The sequence below is a fragment of the Pezoporus wallicus genome, unplaced genomic scaffold, assembly GCF_028554395.1.
Source record: "Pezoporus wallicus isolate ANWC-B61680 ecotype Strahan unplaced genomic scaffold, APGP_CSIRO_Pwel_v1 scaffold_3294, whole genome shotgun sequence".
Taxonomy (NCBI): Eukaryota; Metazoa; Chordata; class Aves; order Psittaciformes; family Psittacidae; genus Pezoporus; species Pezoporus wallicus.
The window spans coordinates 3,067,696-3,081,823 of NW_026635478.1; the positions used below are offsets into that span (position 1 = coordinate 3,067,696).

Genomic DNA, 14,128 nt, shown 5'->3' on the forward strand with positions numbered 1-14,128 from the left:
GTCATGGTCCATGTGCTTAAATTACTTACACAGCTGAGCCGTTTAAGCTCCAGTACTCTTCAGAATATACCGGAGGAGGTGCGTGAACATGTAAAGCTACTCTTAAATGTAGCTCCAGCAGTCAGACCAGACGCAGATCAAATGACTAAGGTCAGTTCATGGAAAATACAGTAGCCATAGGAAAGAGGAAAAAGAGTGTTTGATTTGTAGAAACAATAGAACAATTTTAAAGTGTTTTCCTGTTAATAATTTTAGTTGAAATGTTACGTACTTTTAAACTATTTTGGAAATAATGATGTAAGTTGATGCCAAAAATTGTCCTTATGCTGACCTTTATTAATATGGAAGAAGTGGGTGCTGAGACAGAATTGAGAATAATCATTCACTGCAACACTCTTTTGTTGCTTTCCAGTATTGAATTTTTTTTTATATACAATTCAGTCTTCAAAATTGTACTGGAAGGATTTTAAAGCCATAAAATGATAAAGGGCAGTAAATTCAAGGATTAAATTTTGGCTTAATGACTTTTGTTATATTCTTAAATATGCAGAGGAATAGCTTAAAATGTATTTGGAGTTACTTGCCATAATAAAGCAAGAATTAATTTCAAGTAGGATAATTGAAATTTTAATTGACAAACTCTTCCTCCACTTACCTGTCTGAAAGTAGAATGTAAAAGCACTGTTCTTCCTTTGTCTTATACCCCTTTTTCTCATATCTGATAGCCTTTCTGGTTCCTGTTTATAGATTTGCTTAGCTAAACAATTTTCTTCTTTTCCTTTCATATAAAATCAGTGTCTTAGCAGTTGGAAGAAATAGGGAACAAGTAATAGTTCTGCAAACATATATGCTGAAAGATGGGAGGTGAGGAAATTGGCAAATATTATGCAGCTATCAACTCACTTGCCTGAAGGACTACAATTAATAAATCTGTAAATGGTTGTATTAAGCAGTATGGTTTTATGAAGATGTTGAAATCTTTTTTACCATGTTGTGCTGCAGGCTGAAGTGTAGGGTAAAGGTACTGGAACTTTAGTTCCAAAAGCAGTTTGTTATGGCTAGCATGAGATGAATGTTTTTGGTGTGTGATCTAGAAAACAGAATTTAAGTTCATACTACAGACTAGCTTGAATTCTCTGCTGACAGATTCTTTCAATCTATATTGCCCTACTCCAGTCTGCTTTTCTGATTCTCTTTTTTCTTTATTGTTCTTACTGGCTTACACCAGAGGTTCTTTAAATGTTTTTATATCTTTTCTTTTTGCACAAACTTTTCAATGGAAAATAAAGTATATAAATAGCCTGAGAAACCATGCTTTGTCTTTAACTATTGCGAGCCCATGAAGTTTGATACATCCCTCCCTAAAACAGAGGTAGCAGGAAGAAGGAATTTTACCCATGCAATATTGTTACACAATAGTTAACAAGGCCTGTGCCCTCTTTGCTGAAGTAATGCAAACAGCGGATTGTCTGTGAAATTGTAGTAGATAGGATTTACAAGTGGGTCTGAACATTGGAGAGAAATTTCTATAATTGACATTCATTGCATATAAATGCTTGTTGATACCTTCTATTTTCCAGGGGTGGTAGCCAGATCTGAATGACCTAGTAGGTAATTTTAATTAAGGTTTTTACTTCTCTTTTTTTTTTTTTAGATCATTATTTCATGGACAGAAAATTAAATTAGAGACATATAATGTGCATGGGTTTCTCTAAAATGCTAGGAAAATGCCATCTTAATAATCAGCCTTTATCTCAGAATATTATACTACACGGTATGAAAAATGGCTTTCTAATTGTTGCAGGCACATCATTGTAAAGTTTTACTGTAGTGCATTGAAAAGATAAGTAAATTATTATATTTTGGAATCTTTGTTACAGTGTCAGTGTTGTCTCTCTTCAGATCACAAGCTTTTTAATCTTATTTTTAGATACCATTCTTTGATGATGTAGGAGCAATGACGCTTCAGTATTTTGATTCATTATTTCAAAGGGATAACCTTCAGAAATCGCAGTTTTTTAAAGGGCTACCAAAGGTTCTGCCAAAACTACCTAAGGTATGTCTGTATGATGTCTTGAAATAGTGAGTTTAAAAACATGTGAACATCTATTAACATACCAGATCTTGGAATTTGGACTTTATGTAGCATCCTACCTAAAAGACTGCCATGAGACTGTCAGAGTAGTAGGAAAGAAGGGGAGATTAGCAAATAATTGGTATTGAAATACTCCTCAGCTGTCAATAATTCTTTAAATGGAAAGTGGCAAGTTGTGCTATCAGTATGTATAAGGAACCGTGTCCTATTGTAGTTCATCCCGCTTTGGGAGTTGTCTTCACTTACAAGGCTTTCCCTTTGCTTCCGGATGCTATCATAGCTCTTTGAAGTCCTGTTGCCCCCTTTTCTCCCAGTAAGGCTGCTTCAAGTTTTTTCATAGCAAGGCAGTTTTTCAATGCTGAATGATGCAAAACTTCCTTCCCTCAGCAGATTAAGTGCTTTCTTCTGCTAGCAGTGCCCAGAAAACTCAAAGGCAAATGTCTGTCATTACAGATTTCTCCTGTGTAGTGTTAGATGCTATGTCTAGACTGACTCCTTTTCCTTTTGTGTTACTTAACTAATGTAAGTCATACTGCATATGTGGTAGAAAATGTAGCTGAATACATATGTAGTTTAATACATAACAGTTTAGATTCTCAACCATTGCATTAAATTTCTCTATTTTTAATTCTGTTTTGAACTACACAGTGCACAATTCAGATTTCATGTTTCATAACTGTTCTTTTTAGTTATTTTTTTCCTTTGATCAAAAATCATTGATACTCTGAATTTGAAAATAGATGGGATGTATTTCACCTAACTTAAGACAGCCACTGACTGACCTAATAATCTTTTTTTTCCCTCTGTCTTAAAAAGTATATTTTATGAGGAAATGAACTGTGCCTTTGAATTGTGTATTTCTTTTTAATGACTTTAAAAGCATATAGGGATGTCTACAGTAGACATCTGCAGTGTAAATACATATTTCATCAGCAGAATCCCATTTAGGGAATGTATCTGGAGTTTTATAGGGAGGTATAGTAGGGTTATCCTTTTTTTTGATGAGTAATGGGTTATTGAAGAACTGATTTTTTTTTTTTTTTGTGGGGTGATAAAGTCTTTTTAAAGAAAGCAGATAGAATAAGGTTTTCATAATTCACATATGTGGCTGAAAATCCTATTTTCTGTGCAGTTAATTGCTTTTTGTTGACCTTCACAGTTATAACCTTCAGTTATGTTTTGAGTGCAGAGAAAAGTAAGCAAAGTAGCATAGTGTAAATTAGCTAGACTATACTGTGAAAATAAGAGTTCAAAATTGAGAATTGTCTGCTTTTTTGTAAGAATCAGATTAATACAAAAGCTGTTGAGCTGGCACAATACTAACTTCCTGCAGTGCAGTACAATGTGATGCATGCTTTGTTTTTTTTCTTTTAGCGTGTCATAATTCAGCGAATTTTGCCCTGCTTGACTTCTGAATTTGTGAATCCTGATATGGTACCTTTTGTCTTGCCTAACGTTCTCCTAATTGCTGAGGAATGCACCAAAGAAGAATATGTCAGGCTCATTCTGCCTGATCTTGGTCCTGTTTTTAAGCAGCAAGAACCAATCCAGGTATGTTAATATTGTTCAGCTTGCAGTTTTTCTGTTTGTAATTTTTTTCCCTGAAAAATGACTAATTGTTCTATTTCCCTTTTCCAGCTTCACACAGATTTCCCAGCCTGCTCTGTAGTTGTTGAGGCAGTCAGTCTTTATTTGTAGATTTTTTTTGCAGGAAATTCACAAAGCGTCTGCTTCTGCTTCTTCATATGGGTTTTCTGAGGGTATATCTGTATCTATAGATGAGATCAGCAAAAAAGGAAAAATCTAATTTAACAATCAATTCTTATTTTTGGTTGGTTGTAGAAGGTATATTTGTAAGCATTTTATAGCTTACCTAGCTGATCCGAACAGGGTTGTACAGTACAATATTTGCCCATATTCTAACAGCAGCTGAACTTACGAGTTGTTGTTTTTTGATTATTTTTATACCTTGTATCCACATTGCTGTCACTGGGTGGAGTAGATAAGGTGCAACTTTGACCCTTTGACACTCTCTTAAGAGCGCTGTTTATTGATAATAAACATTGTGCCTCCACAGATAAAAGGCAGCTGTGCATTCCTTCTAGCTCACCTTTACTGTTGGATGCTATTAATTCACTGCAGAGCACTAAAGGAGCAAGATAAACATAGGCATGAACGAGTCGACTTTTTGTTTCTGGGTTTCAGAAAACCAGATCAGAGAACATTGATTGTACTGGGGAGGGGGAAAAGGAGAGAACTGTGTAACTGGGAATACCTCAGAAAATTAGAACTACTTAGTGATGTTTACTTTGGTACAATGAGGCTTCATGTTAGCTTTGCTGTTGTATTGAAAAATGAAACATCTAACTATTCAAAAGCCGGTGAACATCTCATTTGTGCTGTTTCATTCTAAAAGGTAACATTCTGGTTTGCTACCTTTACCATCAGATTTGTGAGACGATGCTCATTGCAACATGTTTGTCTCAGAAGTTTTGCATTTGGAGCATAATGGGTGCAAGAGCTGGTTTATTTCCTGGGAAATGAGGGAACAAAAATACAGACTTGGGGTCAGCTCATAAAGAGCAAGCTTTGTGATGTTTTCTGTAGCTTTCTAGATACTATATATTAAATCCTTTTGTTGACATTTTTAATGCAGACTAAGTACTAGATAACTTATTTCACTGTTACTCTATGGTCTTTTCAGTATGGCAAAGTTTAAGTAATCTAGGACAGGTTTTGAAAGTTAATATACTAGGTATTCAGGAAAAAAAAGTGTAAGGGCTCAGGATGCCAGAGGACAGAATTCCAGGTCTGACTGCAAGGCAAAAATATTCTGTCCTGTATGTTTGTAACTCGTGGAGAGGGATAGACGGAGAAGGTGCCAGTGTTTATTCCAAACACTCAAGATGTTCTAGATTTGTATGAGGGGCTGGTCTATTGGTTGGCTTTCATAGGGTACTTAGGAAGTGAATGTATCATATGGAAGCTGCTGTAATTCAGTTTGAAGAAATTGTTATCCAGTGTTCACAATGACTTTGTTTGGGGGAATTTATAATGTGAAAATAGAATATTTAGTTAAACTGCTCCTTCGTATCATGTTCTTGGAGACTAATAGGTGTACTGTAAATTAACATCCTAGCTTACTCTGACATAGCTTCCCAGTGTAGGCAAACCCTTGATTTATAGCTAAGGAAATCCACAGACAGTTTGCATATGCTTTGCTGCAAATGCATATTCTAATTCGGTACACCAAAGTGTACATTGACAAGTACTGGGCTTGGTATGAATGAATGAAGTACATCTTTAGCATTATTGTTAAGAGTGCAACAGCTGCTGCTTGCTTATTAGATGGTGTGTGTGAAATCTGTGACTGTAACATCTTAGTTTCTACTTAAATAGATAAAAAGTATCAAATACTACCCTAGACAGCTAAAAATGAAAGAGGCTCATTGGAACAGCATGAATATATTCTAGTTGAAGACGAGTAAGAAATCAAAAATGGTCCAGCATTGTTATCTGAGTTGAAAAGCATTGACAGACAGTGAAAAACAGCTGAGCTGCTTCTGTGTAATCTAAATTACCGTATTAGTACAATGTTTAACATAAAAACAGTCTGCTTTATGTTCAAACATCCAGTTCATATTTCAAAGGAGCGAGCTTTTCTTGTTAAATAACAGGTTTCATTCATGTCCTTTTCAGATTTGCAAAAACAATTAAATGCAAACACTGATTGCTACATATTTTTAGTCTTCAAAACTGAAATCTTTTCCTCCTATGAAATACTTGGCTATATATTATTCCTGCGATAGAATTCACCGCAGTTAATCCAGCTAGTCTAACCTGTCTTCTGAAATCAGTCTAATTATCAATGGATAGTCAATGTCACCTGTAGCAAGTTATCTCACCTATCTGAGACATGAATCTTACGAGTTGCATAGCTCTCTGCATTGGAGAGTGAGCCTGAATAAGTAACTTAGAATAGCAACTAACTTTCAGATGGCTAAGCCTAAGCAAGGTGAATCCCAGTATGTAAAAGTGCTATGATTTCTCACTTCAGAAGGATTAGTCTAGAACATGCATGTTTTGTTTGATTTGTATTTGCTGTTTTTAAAGTACAATAATATGTCAAAGTTCTTTTTGTCTTCCATGCCTTCAGGCAAGCAACATGGTAAGTGATCACATTTACTGAGTTATGAGAAAACTTTTGAAGTGTTTATGATATGATAATCACACTTTAAATTGTAAGTATGTGTTTCTGAACTTAAAATTTCTGGATTCTAAATTGTGTTCTTTTTATAGATCTTGTTGATTTTTCTGCAAAAAATGGACTTGCTTCTAACCAAAACTCCACCAGATGAAATAAAGAACAGTGTTCTACCAATGGTTTATAGAGCTTTAGAAGCACCTTCGATTCAGATCCAGGTATAGTAATTGCAGCCTTTATTTTAAATATTTTTTTAATATTTTCTTTAAGCTGCTGTCTCTACTTTCTGTATACATGTGTTTGTTTACTTGAAAAAAAGAAAAAAATAAAGCTGTGTAATATTTTCCTGAGTATTGAAAGAAAATTTGTTTTCTTAAAATCTAGTTCCCTTATTTTCCAGGGAATGACCACATGACTCTTGTTCTAACCCCCTTATCTTACTAGCTACAATAGCAAAAAGTAGGATGCGCATTTATACTACATTTCTGATGCAGCAGAAACTATGCAGTCATGCATGCTCTTACCAGTCAAGAGGTGGTTCATTCTGAGGTCCTACTGGTAAGAACATGTGTGCTGACAGTTACCTTGGAAGATTTGCTGTAAAATCATATTAATATACCTCCTAAAAAAAATTTATGTATCTGTATTTTAATGTTTATGCTTTCTAGCCCTTACAAGGTTCTTTTTTTTCTTTTTAAACTGGTTTGTTTTGTGGTGGTTTTTTTTTTGTAGGAGCTTTGTCTGAACATAATTCCCACATTTGCCAATTTAATAGATTACCCATCAATGAAAAATTCATTAATTCCAAGAATTAAAAATGCCTGTTTGCAAACTTCTTCTCTTGCTGTAAGTATCCTAAGAATTTTATCTCTCAGTCCTCAGATAACGTTACCTTTAATTACTTTGACTTTTTAGTTGTTATGTCTTTCAAGAAAAGCCTGTTAGTGTGCTCTGATTTCTTTTTGAGATTTCTCTTTAATTTTTACAGATACAAAAGTACCACTTGCTTTTTTACTCTAACAATTTTTTTAAAGTGTTTAACAACTTACTGTGTTAACGGTACTGTAAAAATGTTGGTGTCTTCCGCCATAATATACGTTAACAGTGTTTTTCCTGCAGAAAAAACCAAAATGTTGTGAGCAGTGTGTAGCTATATGTGTTGTCCTTTCATGACGCAAAAAGGGTCCTTTTAACTTGTCTTGGATTTTCGGATATGAAGGTTGCAGTTTCGGTAGCTCTTGTTTTCTTCTGAGTTTTGTAAGGTTGGGTTTTCTTCTTAGGCAAAAATACAGTAATTGTTTAATTCTTGTCATACTTCACAGGTCCGGGTAAACTCACTAGTGTGCTTAGGTAAGATTTTGGAGTACTTGGACAAATGGTTTGTGCTTGATGATATTTTACCATTTCTACAACAAATCCCATCCAAGGAACCAGCAGTGCTAATGGGAATTTTAGGTAATTAATACTTTCAACTTTCTCCTCTTTTGTGCTTTGATGTTGAAAATCTGAGAGCTTTCTGAATTATCATTGGTAATGTTTGCATAGTGTATTGCTAAAATGACTATTAAAAACTTACAGACTGTGGTTCTTTAAGTATGCCTCCCCTCCCCCTTAAGTTACTTGTGTACTGCTGGCACTTCTGAACACTAGTACATGTATCTCTAGTCTTCAAGGCACAATGCAGTTCTGAGTATTCATTACAGTTCTTGGGCTGTGACACTGTCATGAACTGTATGGTTCACACAGCCAGAGAGGCTGTTGAGTACATGATCCATCTTCTTTCAGATGCTGAGCATCTTGCTGGAGCTTTTAAGGTGTTACTGTTGCCTTCTCTTGCCACTCCTGCATGTCAGATGCTATAAATGGTTGTCTACAAATCTACTGCTCTTTACTGCAGGTGTAGTTAGGCTCATTTTGTTGGACATTAAGCAAACATGGATGCCTTTGTATTGGAAAAGAGCATAGTCTGGGTGAGGTTTCACAAAAGAGCAAGCAGAGCAAGAACGGTTTGTTATATGGAAAAGAAGGCCTCACTCCCAGTGTGCTTTCCTAGTGTCACTCAGGTGCTTGTCTAACTAGGGATGTGTGATTTTTAACATCTTGAATGGGCTGAAGGAGACCAGATGACCAGAGCCACTGCCAAGACAGAACTAGGGCTGCGTGGCCAAGTCTGAAAAACAGTAATGATTTGTCTTGTTGACAACAAAGAAGTAGACAGAAGACCATTTGTAACAGTTGAACTGTACCAGCAACTCATTAAATGCTGTAATAATATGTGATGGCAGCATTATTTTGTTTGGCTCAAAAGCACAAGAAGGCATCTCTCTGTACTGATTTAAAGCTGCCTGTCTCCCTCAATACTTGCAGCTTTGACTTGTATTTGCTGCCTGAGAATGAAGGGACAGTGTGCCTTTTACTTTAGTTGTATTACTCCTGAATTCTACTTGGATGCAGTGGGTAAGTGAACCCTAGTTTAGAAATGATGGGCTGTAACCAATTTTGCATACTCAGGCTTTCCTTTTTTCTGGAATTATACCTTCCATCTTGTATGTGTTATCTTCTTTGGCCAGCTGACAGTTTTGTTCTAACACTAACCATAGAAAGTGAAGAAAGCTGCTTCTTTTATCATTGTATGGTCAGTGTTTGCCACCAGATGTGGACTGTTTAAGCAGAGGAATGTTGTCAGAAATGCTATAGAACTTGTAGGCTTAACACTGGATCCCTCGTGCCTCTCAGTGTTCTTTTCTCAGTGATTTTAGAACAGATAAAGACGGTGCATCGTTTCTGATTGTGTGTAACACAGCCCCAAACTTCTAGGTAGGAGTCTTTGTAAAATGCAGTCAGAGAACAGTATTATAGTTAAAACCAGCCATTTCACTGTGCCAAGAGAGAACGTATCCTTAGTTAACACAGCTGATTTCTTAGTGGCAGCTTGTTGGTTTGTGGTTAACCCAGGTGATATTGATCTGTTCAAAGATGCATATTCTCAGATAATTGACCGTAACAATGCATTGACTTGTATCAGTTTTCATAGCTGGAAAGTATTACTTTGGATCTTCTCTTGTTCTGAACTTTAGCAAAGCCTCTTGCTATAACATATTTCTGTTATGGATGAGTACTTAGCTTTCTTTTATGATGCTCTTCAACTTGTTTGTCCCTGCTTGCACACAGAGCCAGTGTACATTCAGATATCATTACATACTCAAGTGTATTACTTGGAGTTTGCTCACTTTTTTTTTGGTGTTTTGATGTTGTTAGGTATTTACAAATGTACATTTACTCATAAGAAGTTGGGAATTACAAAGGAGCAGCTTGCAGGAAAAGTATTGCCCCATCTGATTCCTCTTAGTATTGAGAACAATCTTAATCTCAATCAGGTAGGAACATGATGGTTTGTATGCTTTTACTTAAGAATTGGCAGAGAATAAATTCAGACTGTTGTCAGAGAAAAATCCATAAATCTATACATAAATTATACATAACGGTATGTCCACCTGTTGTAAAAACAAACATACAAACAAAACCTTCCACTATTAATGTATTTGCCTATTTAAAGCTTGTTATTTTTCAGTGGATTTAACTGATCTGGTATAAAATTGCAAAATAAATACTGTCACCTTCCAAATATCCTGCAAAAACAGTTATCTGCTAATGTAAAGGCAATTCAAATTAAAAGCTAAAGTACAGTCTTAATGTTGCTTCCCTTTTATTTGTAAATGTTGCAGATAATGTGGAATTGCAATTATGTTGCTTTGAAATAATAGGAAATGGAATACCTAATAGAATGTGTTTTTTTTTTTTTAAATGAATCTGGTAATACTCATCTGTGTTTTTTGTCTGCATTGCCCCTTTTTTCCCTTAGTGTCATGTATTTTTCACTGTTCCAGTATACACTCTGCTTGTAGTTGGGTATCTAATGCAAGATAGTGAAGGTGGATTATAAATTATTTTGACATCTGCATTTTATCTAACATTGTGTATTGTAAGTTTTATGAGGTGTTGCCTTTTAAGTTATATGTGTCTGAATTTCATCACTGCAAAATCCAAACTTCTTGTATATTTCTTTTCCAGTTCAATTCTTTTATTTGTGTTATAAAAGATATGCTTAATAGATTGGAGACAGAGCATAAAACAAAACTTGAGCAACTTCATGTCATGCAAGAGCAACAGAAGTAAGTGTTAGTTTATGTTTGTTTTAGAGAAGAAACAAGTGAGCAGAGATAAATTTCAGTTAATTTTTTAGCAAATGTGAGAAAACATTAGCCAAAGCAATATAAAAATATAGGTAATTCTTAGTTCTTTAGTCTAGAACTACCTCAAATAAGCACAGTTGTCAGAAGATTTATTAGACCTAGAATGATAATATTGTGATATTAGCAGTTTATGTTATGGATTAAAATCCTTCAATTTTATTCTGTTTAGTCACAGTTTATTATTTTAAGGCAATGATTTTGCATTCATTAAGTGAATTAAAAGTGTACTGAACTCCACTAATACAGTTTATGTCTTGGTTCTGTATGCTAAGTTGCTTTTCTGTAGCTGCTGAGAAAACTGTATTGGAGAAACATAAACATTGTAACCTACTAGAGGTGTATGATATTTGAAGATATTTAGAGCTATTTTATGGAGTCTGATACAAGGTGAGATTTCTGAAACAAATTAACTTGGGCTACCTGAAGTCTGTGTCACCCTGTTCAAAAGAAGGAAGTAAAACTATGTGAAATGATCAGTGGGAAACCTTTACAATTTAGATTATTTCCCAGTTTCCTGCAGGCAATCTATAAAAATGGCAGTGCTTTCATAATGTAATTTGTTCATATTGATTAAATGCGGAAGAATAGTCTGCATTGCTGAATTAGTGTTGTGGATGTGACTGAAAAATCATCTTTTCTTAATATGTATACTCTGCCCTGTGTAGATCCTTGGATATAGCTAACCAAATGAGTGTGTCTGAAGAGGCAAGACCGAATACTACAAGTAATCAGGTAAGCAACAATATGTTATAGCATTGCTTATATATAGCAATTCAAAATTGAAAATTACTTAGTCAATATTTATGTTTCCTTAAATTATAGCATTTCAAATAACTAAGTTTTGTTTCTTTGAACTTAAACAGATTGACAAGGTATTTAATACTAGTGGAACTGACCTTCTAACTAGTGGGTCTGATAGTAAAGAGAATGAGATGTCATCGAAACAGAAAAAGGTGCGTTTCACTTTGGTTTGGGATTCTGTTACATCCATCTGTCTAATACAAGGTTGATAGGGTTGCATAAAGAGAGTATGTGTAAATTTTTACTATATTAAAAGCTTTAAAAGAAAAACCGCTTTTGTGTAGCACAGCACTGTACATAGTCACATGTGAAGATCCACTGAATGGACAAGTGTTCAAATATTCAAAATATTCAAATCATATTCTTGAATTTCTCTGAAAGCATTTCCTTGAAAATAGCTTTGTAAAAAGTAAGCAGCAATTAGGATGATAAATTTTTGATCATTTTCTTTCTCCTTTTTGTGCTATTAATTATGGGAATGGCTCCCCAGAATCTATACATTTTATTGTTTCTATCTCTAGTTGTATGAACTCTTTAACTAACTTTAGACTATGGGGGAATTATTTTATGATTCTATCTTTCATCATTAACAAAAATAGAGTCCAAATCCTGAAATGCCTCTTAAACAATCTTAAAATAAAATTCTCTTTCCAACTCCATGGTAGGTTGCAGTTCTATGTAAGTGCCAGCTGATAACCATATAAACCCCCAAAAATGTGAAGAATACTTTCTTCATATGCCCAACATTAAGAAGACAAAGCTAAAATGGTTTTGTTGTGATACCTTTTTATTTGATATCTGTCCAATTCTGCCAATTTCTCATTATGCTACTTTTGGTAGTGTATTCATTTCCTCTAAGTAATTTTTAGCTGGATGGTAAATATTATACTAGATTTTGCGCTTAGCATTTTTCTCTTTTGTATAAATAATATGTATTGTTCTACCACATATAGAGATGACAGTGCTATTTATGAAATAAACATCTATGTAAGACTAATCATTCTGTGCAACTTAGTATCAGTACTTTCCCTTTTAAAGGCATCACTTACACTGGAGGAGAAGCAAAAACTAGCTAAAGAACAAGAACAGGTGCAAAAGCTGAAAAACCAGCAGCCTCTTAAGCCCCAAACAACTGCAATAACACCTCCAGTGAAGCAGGTGAGAAAGAACAAACCACTGCACTGTTTCTCTTGTAGTTGTGATGCTTTCTCCTTTCAAGTGTATTTATTTTCTCCTATGAGTCACCTTTTTCGCTGGTAGTACAATGGCACAGCTGAGGAAAAACTAAAATAAATTTTCATCTGTCTTCCATTTTCATCATTAGCAATATTTCATACTTTTTAAATTGCAGGACTTTCCAAAGATTACATTATTATTGGAAGGCCATTGTTCTAGATAAGGAAAAAGCACATATTAAAAGAGGTTTTGCTCTGAAGAGTTTATTAACTAAATACATAAAGAGCTTGGGGATATGTAAGCAAATTGTTACAGTAGTACTTTGTGTATAGTCTTAGTTGACAAATCTGTGTAACAATAAATAGAAAAGGAGAAGTACAATCTAATTGCTCTTGTGTATAATTACATTTTGTGTGCTGTTCCATGCAGTAAATTTTAATTTCCAGAAAATGAATGCTTCTTCTGCAGGAGCAATAATAAAGACTGTTGCAAGACTGTTTGCACAGGAAAATCATTTAACTGCATTTTATGTATTTTGCAGACAAAAGACTTGACAGATACCTTGATAGATAATATGTCATCTTTGACTAGCCATTCAATCAACAAAGCTAAAGTTACATCTTCAAACAGCTTCTCTTCTGTCCCTTCTATGGGTGTTGGAATGGGATTTTCATCACCTGTTGACAACACAAAGAGAAATGTAGCAAACGGACTAAATACTAATATGGGTTTTCAGACTGCTGGATTCAGTATGGGACCTGGTCTCACCACTCAGAATTTCTTCAGTCCAAGCGCAACAGGAACAACCACAATGAACATTGTACCAACTGCCAATATGCCAAATTACAGTCCTATGAATGCTGCATCTGCAATCTCTCCACTGACACAACAAAACAAGCCCCCAGATATGTCTGCTTTAGATAATCTTTTTGGTCCTCAAAAACCCAAAGTTAGCATGAAGCAGTTGGCTCAACAGAAGTCAAGCCAGTGGGTTAATCAGTTTGTACCCCCACAAGGCTCCCCAGATGCGAGCCGTTCAGTCTTGGGACCTCAGATGAACATGATAGGACAGCCTGGCTTTGGTATACAGGGTAACCCTTTCTTTGCTCCTCAGAACTTTGCACAAGCAGCGAACACAATGACAAACAGCAGCTCAGCTAGCAATGACTTAAAAGATCTTTTTGGGTAACATGTATTGTTTTCTTCTTTCAAAGACTGATGAAATTGGATCATGGGTAAGCTGATTAACATCTTTTTTTTTTAATTAGTAAAAGCATGACTTGGGGAAACTTTCAACCCAGCAAAGGAAAGACTTTTGCACTGGAAAGAAGACTGATTTTGCATTCACTTGGTACTGACATGCTAAAGAATTCCTGTTTCTTTATTGAACATCAGATCACTGAAGGTAGAGTGCATATATTCAGTCGAAAAAGAAGTTCAGTATTTCAAAATTATTCAGAAGTGTACTGCATCAACTCCTATGAAATTACCAACAAAATTTGTCTCTTAAGTTCAACAGAAATGTTTAAGAGGGGTAATAATGCTGATGAATGGAGCCCTGCAGCCCAGTCCTTTCAGTGTCTGCTAAATTCTTATTGA

General features: G+C 35.0%; 1 protein-coding gene across 3 annotated transcripts in view; it reads left to right on the forward strand.

Moving 5' to 3' along the window:
* Positions 1 to 13,880, forward strand: part of SCYL2 (SCY1 like pseudokinase 2) — a 34,124-nt gene extending 20,244 nt beyond the window's left edge. For 2 of the 3 annotated variants that reach the window (XM_057425461.1, XM_057425470.1), the window contains exons 7-19: positions 34 to 150; positions 1,931 to 2,056; positions 3,470 to 3,646; positions 6,252 to 6,263; positions 6,395 to 6,517; positions 7,032 to 7,145; positions 7,622 to 7,754; positions 9,558 to 9,676; positions 10,371 to 10,471; positions 11,218 to 11,284; positions 11,416 to 11,505; positions 12,392 to 12,511; positions 13,071 to 13,880. In XM_057425461.1, coding sequence (XP_057281444.1) covers positions 34 to 150; positions 1,931 to 2,056; positions 3,470 to 3,646; positions 6,252 to 6,263; positions 6,395 to 6,517; positions 7,032 to 7,145; positions 7,622 to 7,754; positions 9,558 to 9,676; positions 10,371 to 10,471; positions 11,218 to 11,284; positions 11,416 to 11,505; positions 12,392 to 12,511; positions 13,071 to 13,718 — 1,947 coding nt within the window. In that variant the 3' untranslated portion in view covers positions 13,719 to 13,880. The remainder of the gene's footprint in view (positions 1 to 33; positions 151 to 1,930; positions 2,057 to 3,469; positions 3,647 to 6,251; positions 6,264 to 6,394; positions 6,518 to 7,031; positions 7,146 to 7,621; positions 7,755 to 9,557; positions 9,677 to 10,370; positions 10,472 to 11,217; positions 11,285 to 11,415; positions 11,506 to 12,391; positions 12,512 to 13,070) is intronic. The other variant, XM_057425477.1, reaches the window with a different exon arrangement.
* The last annotated feature ends 248 nt before the right edge of the window (positions 13,881 to 14,128 follow it).